We start from the raw sequence: 12500 nt of genomic DNA, 5'->3' as shown, positions 1-12500 counted from the left end.
TTTATGCATGCCTATATAAAAAAAAAGAATAGTTTACACCTCGGAAGCGAAACGAAAAATAAACACAAGAAGGAGAAGGAGGAAAAGAATAAGGAGAAAAAGGAGAAAGAGAAAGAAAAGGAAGAAGGAAAAGAAGAAGAAGGAGAAGAAGAAGGAGAAGAAGTAGAAGAGGAAGAAGAAGGAGAAGGAGAAGGAGGAAAAGAAGAAGAAGAAGGAGAGGAGGAGGAAGAAGAAGAAGAAGGAGAAGGAGAAGGAGGAGGAGAAGAAGAAGGAAAAGAAGGAGGAGAAGAAGAAGAAGGAGGAGAAGAAGAAGAAGAAGAAGAAGAAGAAGAAGAAGAAGAAGAAGAGAAGGGTAAAGGGTAAGGAGGAGGAAGATAAAGAAGGAACAGAAGAAGGATGAAGAGGAGAGGGGAAGAGAAGGAGGGAGAACAGAAATAATGGAAGGAGAAGGAGGGGGGAAATAATGAAAAGAGAAGGAGGAGGAATTAAGAAAGAGAAGAGAGGAAGAGAAGAAAGGGAGAAGAGGAGAAAGAGAAAGGGAAGAAGGATTAGGAGAAGAGAAGGAGAAGAAGAGGAAGAGGGGCTCACTTGTAGCGTGTCTTTGTGGGGAAAAAAGTTTTCAAAAGCCCCACCACACTTCAAAAGCTTCACAGAAAAGAACTTTTGATTGATATAAGCCTAGCTAGCTTGGAGGGTAAACGCTAGGTCGTGGGTTCGATTCCCGCCCGGAGCGGATTTTATAGTAAACCAGGGGTTCCCAAACTTGCTTAAGCAACGGACCACTTTACAATTTCAACATTTCCCATGGACCACAAAAGGTAGGTGAGTACTTTCAACATACGAGTAAGTTAAAAAATAAACACAAGAAGGAGAAGGAGGAAAAGAATAAGGAGAAAAAGGAGAAAGAGAAAGAAAAGGAAGAAGGAAAAGAAGAAGAAGAAGGAGAAGAAGAAGGAGAAGGAAAAGAAGAAGAAGAAGGAGGAGAAGAAGGAGGAGAAGAAGGAGGAGAAGAAGGAGGAGAAGAAGGAGAAGAAGAAGGAGAAGAAGAAGGAGGAGAAGAAGAAGGAGAAGAAGAAGAAGGAGGAGAAGAAGAAGGAGGAGGAGAAGAAGAAGGAGAAGAAGAAGAAGAAGAGAAGGGTAAGGAGGAGGAAGCTAAAGAAGGAACATAAGAAAGATGAAGAGAAGAGGGGAAGAGAAGGAGGGGGAACAGAAATAATGGAAGGAGAAGGAGGGGAAGAGAAGAAAGGGAGAAGAGGAGAAAAAGAAGGAAGGGAAGAGAAGAAGAGGAAGAGGGGCTCACTTGTAGCGTGTCTTTGTGGGGAAAAAAGTTTTCAAAAGCCCCACACTTCAAAAGGTTCACAGAAAAGAACTTTTGATTGATATAAGCCTAGCTAGCTTGGAGGGTAAACGCTAGGTCGTGGGTTCGATTCCCGCCCGGAGCGGATTTTAAAGTAAACCAGGGGTTCCCAAACTTGCTCAAGCCACGGACCACTTTAGAATTTCATCATTTCCCATGGACCACAAATGGTAGGTGGGTACTTTCAACATACGAGTAAGTTAGGGGAAAAATGGACTTTTTCCTTTTTTCAGGGGGGGAAAATGGACTTTTCTCCCCTGAATAGAAAATGTTCTTCTGTTGGGATCACTTCGTGGACCACTTGAAACCCTCTCGCGGACCACAGTCTGGGTATTCCTGTTCTAAAGGGAGTCTATACTCACTATTTGGCCGAATCGTTCAGCTGGTACTCGTTACTGCGGCCGAAACACTCCTGGTTTACGGATGGGTATACCATTTGTTAACAATTTATTTGATGAGAGAGTTGTTCTGAAAAACCAATAAATGGAAACTTATAAAATAAAATTAGGGGAAAAATAGACTTTTCTCCCCCTGAATAGAAAATGTTCTTCTGTTGGGATCACTTCGTGGACCACTTGAAACCCTCTCGCGGACCACAATTTGGGTATTCCTGTTCTAAAGGGAGTCTGTACTCACTATTTGGCCGAATCGTTCAGCTGGTACTCGTTACTGCGGCCGAAACACTCCTGTACGCCCGAGTCGATCCAAAGTCTCTTCATGGCAGAGAGCAGCTCCTCAGAGAACGGCTCTGTGTCCTCCATACGCTGTATCACGTCAAACACCATCTTAGCATCCGTCTGGAAAAACACAACAAAAAATCCAATTAAAATTTTTCAACGCCTCATCGTTAGTAGAGCTAAATCCCCGGTGTAGAGCCAATTAAATTTTTCAACGCATCATCGTTAGTAGAGCTAAATCCCCGGTGTAGAGCCAATTCAACGCATCATCGTTAGTAGAGCTGAATCCCCGGTCTGGTTGGGTATTTCGCATAAAAAGTTGAAGTTATGAGTACCTATGATGTGATTTTTGGTAATTTTGCAACGGGGTAAAAGTACCTAAGTGTTATAAGTTCATGCCCATAGATTCATATATATTTATCTGATCGGCCTTCGGCCGCTGACAAGGCCAGTGTACTTCGTTTCGTTAATACATAAAAGGCAAGGCGGCCTCCGGCCGATGGCAAAGCTACCTATGTTATGCTTGTACTACTTAAATATATTGCGGACTTCGGCCGCTGGCAAAGCCTATTGAATTGGCTTCATTAACATTAGTACCGTTAACATGGGAACACTAGCGCTAGCGGTCTCCTATGGTGGGCGATTGACGAACTAACAACTTCCCATATTGATTTCTCTCCCCCTCCCTTTCCCTTCTCCTTGCTCTCTCTCTCTCCTCCTTTCAGTTTCTAACCTCCTCTCTCCCTCCTTCTCTCTTTTTCTCTTCCCTCTCCTCCTTCTTTCATTTTCTCTCCTCCTCTTTCCGCCCTCTTCCCTTTTCTTCTCTCTCTTCTTCTTTCGCTCTAGTAAGTTACTAGTCAAGTGAAGACGTTGTTCTTTTACCTATATTAATATGTTGCTACTTGACAGATTGACTCTCCTAGAGAAGTAAGGTATATTCAATTAGATTAGATCTTTTCTATTCTAAAAACCTTGGTAAAAAAAAAAAGTTCGTCTTTTTGGAATAATATTTGCCCGGGCGGATATCAAAACCGCGACCTAGCGCTTACAAGGCGGGCTTGCTAAAACAAAATGCTTCAATCCGTGCAGTTAATCTGATCTGTCTCCAGTTCTGTGTTGATGTTAACAGGAAGCGAGTGATTATGAGATTAGATATTAGGCGAGTCCTAGTGATTATTAGATTGAAAAGTGTACCCATGCACTTCCATCGGAGATCTAGGACACATTCAGGAGTGTAACCATTAAGATGAGTGCCTCAAATTGTTTCTATATTTCAATAATCTTTTTACACTGGCAATGCCCCCCCTGGTCGCTAGTCGATTAAAAGGCTGAGTGCAGCCCGAACACCAAACACTAACCGCGCCGGGAATTGAACCAGGGAGCTCCGCCGTGCAAGCCACTAAGCCACGCAGTTTGCTTCAAAAATGTCATATAAAGGTAAAAAGTTAGTGGCTGTCCTGAACGTGATTACCTACAATATTATGGGGAAACTTTGAAATCCATCTTTCTGACTCCCCATGACTTCACGTGACGTGATGGTAGTGTGTTTCTACATCTGTTGTTGAAATAGTTAAGTGAATAATACAAAAACTAAAGAAATAATTAAGAAATTGTTTTTCTTTCTCACAGTGTACAGAATTTTTGTAGAGCAAATTTTTTCGAGTGAATACATTTTTTCAATTAAAATTTTATGCTGATTCCAAAAATTAAATAAAAAATGGGGGTTCCCATAAAAGTGACCTATATTTGGCAAAAAATGGGCCGTTTTGCAACAAAAATTGCAAATTTAAAAAAAAGCCATTTTAATCATCAAAATTTCATCTACATGATGGCGTTTATTTCATTCCTTAATTCCCAGCCGTTTCTGAGATATAAGCGTGGTTCGCAAATCACGAACCACCCTGTATATCTGAATGCAAATATGTTTCTTCCCCTCCCCTCCCTCCTAATTTCTCTATATACTTACCTATCTACCAGACTATGTAAAATATGTATATTGATCATACAGGATGTGCAAATTGTCCGATGGGATTTTTCCTAGAGGTTTTTATTTTTTTTTACTCACTGTATCCAAGCTAGTGCCATTCATAGTGAAACTATTGTCCGATCCTAATTCTGCAGTACGGGACTCTGCCTTCAACAGGTATGATGTACGGCCCTGGTGTCAAAGCATATTTCATATTTACTCGAGTCTTTTTTTCCCTCATTCAGACAGATCAGGTACTTACTTCATTTGTTTGACTATGGTAGATTTCCCAGACTCTCCAGCACCTGAAATCAAACGAAAAGATTTGTTCAAATACCTACACAATCATGTCAAGTCTACTTTTGTTCATCTCACTAAGTAAAGTGGATTATTATTATTATTATTTTATTATATTTATTTTTTTTTTTAGGCTTTATTTTAAGTTCTCATTTAACTACACAAGCTCTTCCACCCAATAATAAAAATAATAATAATACTTAGTGCTTATTTATACTACTTGCATAGTAGGCTACTACTATTATTGTGGTCAAATTCTCAAATTTTATTATATTGAGGATAATATTCCATACCTTGGCTAGGATTGAACCCATGCCCTCCTGTTTACCAGGCGAGTGCCTTGACCACTACCACTACACCACCAAGGCAATCACAAATTGGATGGATCAGTAAAGACTTAAAGAGATGCTCTACTAAACTATTATCATAATCTGACAACTTGTTTTATGCTGGCAATCTAAAGCATTACTAAACTTAGGTACCTATACAAAAAAGGTAAAAATCAGGGTTGATAATGCCTACGTAAGTAGATAGGTAATGTAGGTCATTCATCCTACAGGCCATGGGCTTTTTCATTACCTAGATTTAAGTAGTAGGTACTTGCCTATGCAACCTTCATACAAGAGGATCATGAAAAAAGTTGGGAACCATTCCACAATCACATGTCTTGCACCAAAATTCATGGTCAAGACGTTTAGCTGGTGTCAAAACGTGAGAGTTCAATGCCAGCCAATGTATCAACCATTGTTTGTTTGAGATATTGCTTGCTACACTTCAATAAATCACTTGATTTGGTAATTATTCATAAGCCATGACAATTAAAAAGAAAAGCACCTTTTTGCATTTCACCTAACACTATAATAACACTGGTCACAACTCAAAATGTGAAAACTCCTTTCTGTGTTTACTTAACCTAACCCTAGAATAACACTGGTCACAGGTCCTTGTAGCAATTATTCACTGTCATCACTTCTGAACAAGTACCCCTATCTCAACAGTGTTGTTGTTTATCATCATAGGTTTTGAGGTTGTGGTACACAGGGCTAAGCTAGGCTAAACTTAAAAATAAAAAGAAAATTATGTGTCATTTATTTATTTCTCAAGCTTGGCCTGTGTATAACCACCATCTGAGAACTAAAATACTCACCAAGTAAGAGCAATTTGATATCTTTGGCCGCCTGTATTCCATCCTCTTTCAAATTCTTTTCTATTTGTTTACTCCTGGCCAGGGCAGCCCGCTCCTCGGCTGACATAGCACACCCCATCTTTTTGCCTACTCCTCGAACTAAAAGCGCCGTAATTGAACTTTATTTACACACAGGGTAAAATGATTAAAAACAAAACACCGAGACCGAAATTACACATGAAAAACACGGGACTTTCGACCAAAGCTCTTAACTACAGCACATCAAACACAAGAGAATCACTAAACACAGTAGACATGAATGAATGAAACATTTAAAAAGAACTTAAGTAATTTTAGTCAAGTAATTTTGAACATTTTTATTTACAACAATCACTTTAGGCTTAAAATTAAAACAATAATCACAACGAATGAATCATGAGGTTTTAATTGGAAATGTGTTGGAATAAAAAATCACACAGGCTATAAGTAAGGAATTATTGATAAATTGAGATGTAGGTAAAGGCTATTTTGAAGACTACTTTTTGCAAATCTATCTCTTAACTACAGCACATCAAACACAAGAGAATCACTAAACACAGTAGACATGAATGAATGAAACATTTAAAAAGAACTTAAGTAATTTTAGTCAAGTAATTTTGAACATTTTTATTTACAACAATCACTTTAGGCTTAAAATTAAAACAATAATCACAACGAATGAATCATGAGGTTTTAATTGGAAATGTGTTGGAATAAAAAATCACACAGGCTATAAGTAAGGAATTATTGATAAATTGAGATGTAGGTAAAGGCTATTTTGAAGACTACTTTTTGCAAATCTATCTTTTCTGTAACTATTCAAACCTAATCGAATCTATCCCCGAGACGGACACCATGACACGAAACGTCGGCAAAATTAGGTTATTCCGAACAATTTGTCAAAAAAGCATCAGGTTTTCGAATTGGAAACTCAATATTTTTTATTTCACAGCAAAAGAAAAACGCCCATCTGAAAATTTTTATCCTTTCCTAGCAGACGCGCGACCTGCATTCAAAACGTTCGATAACAAACTAAACACTTCTCCACCTCTAACTTTCCCCTCCTCTAGTGACGTCAGTACTTTAGTTCGTAAAACACTCGTGCGTGGCAGCACTGTACAGGGCAGCCCAAGAAGTTGGAGAATTACTGGATTGTATGATAAACAAAAGTGAAGCCATAGTCGTATTTTTTTATGCAAATAAAACGAATAATTTCCATTTTTTAAAAAAAATAATTTTTTATTTTCTTCAGTTTATTCGATTTATTTACAAATATTTTTTCAAATATTTCGAATAGGATTTTTTCTTATTTATTTGTCCGCCATGTTTTATTTAGTTTTTTTTTTGAGCGGGAACGGCTCTGTGTCCTCCATACGCTGTATCACGTCAAACACCATCTTAGCATCCGTCTGGAAAAACACAACAAAAAATTCAGGCAGATGCGCAAGGTAAGAGAAGTAGAAAAAGATAAGTGTTTCACCAATGTTTTCTTTTAGGAGCACTAAAACAACTACTACATTAGATGCTTGTGGTCTGTATTGTAGCATGCCCATCCCGTAGTATGCCTCTCATCAGATGGGCAATAAGAGATACAATACTTCCCATGTACGTGCTGGGTCAACACAAGAACACCAGAAAGTAACCTGTTGAAATATTTGCAATCGAAATATGAGTACAAATTTTTATTGAAGTGGGATTTGAACCTGGGACCTTCTAGATGGCAAGCAAGCAAATTACCACTGGGCTAACCTTGAATAAAAAATAGAATATAGCCAGCGTAGTTAACTTAGAGAGTAGCGTGTCTGCCTTGTAAGCATTAGGTGGTACCTAAGTTTTATCAACTGTACCCTACTTATTGATTGATTGGTTAATTTATTTATATTTCAGGTGTATTGTGGGCGTGTTCGGCGGAGTTTGATGCATCTCATGATTCGGAGATCAGTTTCGTAGACGATGGTGCCTTCCTATCACTCCCTCAGGTATAGTACCAATCATATTCTATTCTATTCTATTTATATTCTATTCTGTAATCTAATTCGAATCATGACTACATCCAAGGAAAACAAATATTTCGTTTTAAAATAAAAACCATCGGCAGGTCACTCGGAAAACCCTCTCCAGGGACCTCCTCCTCGCGAGTGTACATTCTATTCTATCCATATTCTATTAATTCTATTCTATTCATATTCTACTCTATTCTATTCAGGTGGTTCAAAGGGCGGGCGTGCGGCTGGCTCTGGACCTCAAGTCGGATGCGCCGAGTGGAGTCCTCCTGTACAGTTCGGGTCCGATGTCCGAGAACGAACATTATCCGTTCAGGATAAAATCCACCCTGGGCGGGAATCGAACCCGCGGCCCAGCGCCTACAAGGCAGACGCGCTACCAACCAAGCTAACTAGGCTGGCGTAGTTTATTTTTGTGACTAATGTGACTACTCCGGGAGTGTATTTTTTAAGGCTTCACTTTTTTGTTCTGACGTTATTCGCTCTTTTCCACCTCCTTGAATATACTAGCCGCTCAAAAAACATTTTCATTAATTTTGCGTGGCTAACTTCACACGCACTTGCGTGATAAGAGCTCACGAGACGACCAATCAAATTTGAGAACGAAGAACTGTTGGTTACAAATGATTGGAACCGGGTGATTTGATTGGTTGATTGTCCCAGATTCACCTCATTTCCGATAAGATTTGGGGGCCATCCATCTTGAAATTTGTTTACTTCTATTTTTAGATAAGAGAAGATACGAAAGTGCCAGATTCACCTCATTTCCGATAAGATTTGGGGGCCATCCATCTTGAAATTTGTTTACTTCTATTTTTAGATAAGAGAAGATACGAAACTTCTTCTTCCTTTTTGTGTGAAAAGCTGAAAAGTGTGTGTTTTTTTTTCGCTCAGGTTTTCATTTAAAACTAATTTAATATTTTAATTGTGATTAAAGCTTAAAGCATTAAAGTTAAATAGATTATGGATCAGTTTAACCTTTGAGGAACCTTTTTAGAATGAACCCCAGCATGCCAAGGTTTTCATTTAAAACTAATTTAATATTTTAATTGTGATTAAAGCTTAAAGCATTAAAGTTAAATAGATTATGGATCAGTTTAACCTATGAGGAACCTTTTTAGAATGAACCCCAGCATGCCTTTTCAACGGACGTTAAATTCATGATAACTGCCTCTTTCTGTCTTAAAGAAACATGCCTAATATTTGGCGACTGTTTCTAATATTTTGCTGCTCGGTGCTGAATGTCAGTGTTTTGGCGACCGAAACGGGTAAGTAAAAACGTATTTGGTAAGCCTACAGTTTAGTTTGATTGCCAGAACTAGAAAAAAAAACCTGGGTAATTAGGTATTCACAAGCCACAGCAATGAAAAAGAAAGCTCCTTTTTGTGTTTAACCTAACCCTGTAACACTGGTCACTGCTCATTTTTTAGGATTATTGAGATATTGGAAAAAACCTACAATGCTGCAGTGAGCACCAAAGTTGTGACATAATAACACAAAGAAACTGCATTTACATTTTACAAATAAACGAGACCTTGTTTAGATCGCTGGAGTAAAGGCACTATTTTTAATTTGGTCTATCCGATTCTGATAGGTTCCACCTAGGTTCGGTAAATCCGTAAAGTGGGTAAGTAATTTTTAAAATAAAATAAGTAATTTTAAAGTAAAAAGAAAAGCAAGTACTTAGGTACTTTTTAAAGTAAAGTAAGTAGGTACTTTTTAAAGAAAAGTAAGTAGGTACTTTTTAAAGTAAGCAAGGTAAATCCGTACACCCAAACGTGTACGGAAATTTCCCCGCGGCGGGGGAAAATCCCACACGACAAAAAAGCTTCTCGACTTTTGCCGAGTAATGGCGAGCGTTCCCGAAGCACGGGAGAGCGTCAGAGCGCGGGCTGGAAATTTTCCTCCCCGGAGGACAAAAGGGTGGGCGGCGGCGAAAAGCGCACATTTTCCGTCATTTCTACTCGAGCTACTGAAGAGGTAGAGCTAAATCCCCGGTGTAGAGCCAATTAAATTTTTCAACGCATCACCGTTAGTAGAGCTAAATCCCCGGTGTAGAGCCAATTAAATTTTTCAACGCATCACCGTTAGTAGAGCTAAATCCCCGGTGTAGAGCCAATTAAATTTTTCAACGCATCACCGTTAGTAGAGCTAAATCCCCGGTGTAGAGCCAATTAAATTTTTCAACGCATCACCGTTAGTAGAGCTAAATCCCCGGTGTAGAGCCAATTAAATTTTTCAACGCATCACCGTTAGTAGAGCTAAATCCCCGGTGTAGAGCCAATTAAATTTTTCAACGCATCACCGTTAGTAGAGCTAAATCCCCGGTGTAGAGCCAATTAAATTTTTCAACGCATCACCGTTAGTAGAGCTAAATCCCCGGTGTAGAGCCAATTAAATTTTTCAACGCATCACCGTTAGTAGAGCTAAATCCCCGGTGTAGAGCCAATTAAATTTTTCAACGCATCACCGTTAGTAGAGCTAAATCCCCGGTGTAGAGCCAATTAAATTTTTCAACGCATCACCGTTAGTAGAGCTAAATCCCCGGTGTAGAGCCAATTAAATTTTTCAACGCATCACCGTTAGTAGAGCTAAATCCCCGGTGTAGAGCCAATTAAATTTTTCAACGCATCACCGTTAGTAGAGCTAAATCCCCGGTGTAGAGCCAATTAAATTTTTCAACGCATCACCGTTAGTAGAGCTAAATCCCCGGTGTAGAGCCAATTAAATTTTTCAACGCATCACCGTTAGTAGAGCTAAATCCCCGGTGTAGAGCCAATTAAATTTTTCAACGCATCACCGTTAGTAGAGCTAAATCCCCGGTGTAGAGCCAATTAAATTTTTCAACGCATCACCGTTAGTAGAGCTAAATCCCCGGTGTAGAGCCAATTAAATTTTTCAACGCATCACCGTTAGTAGAGCTAAATCCCCGGTGTAGAGCCAATTAAATTTTTCAACGCATCACCGTTAGTAGAGCTAAATCCCCGGTGTAGAGCCAATTAAATTTTTCAACGCATCACCGTTAGTAGAGCTAAATCCCCGGTGTAGAGCCAATTAAATTTTTCAACGCATCACCGTTAGTAGAGCTAAATCCCCGGTGTAGAGCCAATTAAATTTTTCAACGCATCACCGTTAGTAGAGCTAAATCCCCGGTGTAGAGCCAATTAAATTTTTCAACGCATCACCGTTAGTAGAGCTAAATCCCCGGTGTAGAGCCAATTAAATTTTTCAACGCATCACCGTTAGTAGAGCTAAATCCCCGGTGTAGAGCCAATTAAATTTTTCAACGCATCACCGTTAGTAGAGCTAAATCCCCGGTGTAGAGCCAATTAAATTTTTCAACGCATCACCGTTAGTAGAGCTAAATCCCCGGTGTAGAGCCAATTAAATTTTTCAACGCATCACCGTTAGTAGAGCTAAATCCCCGGTGTAGAGCCAATTAAATTTTTCAACGCATCACCGTTAGTAGAGCTAAATCCCCGGTGTAGAGCCAATTAAATTTTTCAACGCATCACCGTTAGTAGAGCTAAATCCCCGGTGTAGAGCCAATTAAATTTTTCAACGCATCACCGTTAGTAGAGCTAAATCCCCGGTGTAGAGCCAATTAAATTTTTCAACGCATCACCGTTAGTAGAGCTAAATCCCCGGTGTAGAGCCAATTAAATTTTTCAACGCATCACCGTTAGTAGAGCTAAATCCCCGGTGTAGAGCCAATTAAATTTTTCAACGCATCACCGTTAGTAGAGCTAAATCCCCGGTGTAGAGCCAATTAAATTTTTCAACGCATCACCGTTAGTAGAGCTAAATCCCCGGTGTAGAGCCAATTAAATTTTTCAACGCATCACCGTTAGTAGAGCTAAATCCCCGGTGTAGAGCCAATTAAATTTTTCAACGCATCGCCGTTAGTAGAGCTAAATCCCCGGTGTAGAGCCAATTAAATTTTTCAACGCATCACCGTTAGTAGAGCTAAATCCCCGGTGTAGAGCCAATTAAATTTTTCAACGAATCACCGTTAGTAGAGCTAAATCCCCGGTGTGGTTGGGCATTTCGCATAAAAAGTTGAAGTTATGGGTACCCATGATGTGATTTTTGGTAATTTTGCAACGGGGTAAAAGTACCCAAGTGTTAGATGTTCATGCCCATAGATTCATATGTATTTATCTGATCGGCTTTCGGCCGCTGACAAGGCCAGTGTACTTCGTTTCGTTAATACATAAAAGGCAAGGCGGCCGGAGCCGGCTATGTAAGCTAAGTTAAAAAATAAATTATATAATGCGACCTTTGGCCGCTGGCAAAGCTACCTATGTTATGCTTGTACTGTTTAAACATATTGTGGCCTTAGGCCGTTGCTTTAGGTAATGGGTCTGTTTTTAAGCATAAATGCGGCCGCTGACAAAGCCTATTGCATTAGCTTCATTAATATTAGTACTAACGTACACTATTATTTTAAAATGAAGAGGTGAGTCTATGATGTCGAGGCAGTTTACGTCTCTCGCATATAGGCGACCTAGTCGCTCGACTCCAGTGTTGCAGATCTGTATCATTTTTATAGGTTTGGATTTTTAGTCGGAATTGCGCGACTTTGCATTCCTGTCGCAAGACTAGGCTTCCAATATACCACAGACCTGAACTGACTGTGTGGGGTACTTCTTGATACTAATAACAACAATAAAATATAATAATACTAATAATAATAATAATAGTTAAAGGGGACATAAAGGTACCATATTCAGAGCATAGCGTGACATGGCGAGTGCGTGCAAATATATATCTGAATGCAAATATGTTTCTTCCCCTCCCCTCTCTCCTAACTCCTCCATATACTTACCTATCTACCAGACTATGTAAAATATGTATATTGATCATACGGTGTCAGCTCCCATGGCGTGGTGGTCACTGCGCTCACCTTGCACGCGGGAGACCCGGGTTCGATTCCCGGCGGGGTCAAGAAATTTGTATCATGCAAATGATTGATTCCGTGACTGGCTGTTGCGGGGCCCACTCAGCCTCGTGAGGAAAATGAGTAGCTATGTAA

At 39.5% G+C, this 12500-nt stretch overlaps 1 protein-coding gene and 1 long non-coding RNA gene across 2 annotated transcripts in view; one reads left to right on the top strand and one right to left on the bottom strand.

The window, feature by feature from the left end:
* LOC103507425 (guanine nucleotide-binding protein G(o) subunit alpha) overlaps positions 1-12500 on the bottom strand; it is a 54880-nt gene that overhangs the window by 36943 nt on the left and 5437 nt on the right. The window contains exon 2 of the mRNA XM_026822288.1: positions 1994-2154. Coding sequence (XP_026678089.1) covers positions 1994-2154 — 161 coding nt within the window. The remainder of the gene's footprint in view (positions 1-1993; positions 2155-12500) is intronic.
* LOC113466691 lies at positions 6894-7761 on the top strand. Its single transcript, XR_003391014.1, has 3 exons — positions 6894-6910; positions 7350-7441; positions 7669-7761. It is a non-coding gene; the product is annotated as an uncharacterized LOC113466691 (long non-coding RNA).

This window comes from Diaphorina citri, unplaced genomic scaffold (assembly GCF_000475195.1).
Source record: "Diaphorina citri unplaced genomic scaffold, Diaci psyllid genome assembly version 1.1 scaffold312, whole genome shotgun sequence".
NCBI classification, from domain to species: domain Eukaryota; kingdom Metazoa; phylum Arthropoda; class Insecta; order Hemiptera; family Psyllidae; genus Diaphorina; species Diaphorina citri.
This window is presented reverse-complemented; position numbering and strand designations above follow the sequence as displayed.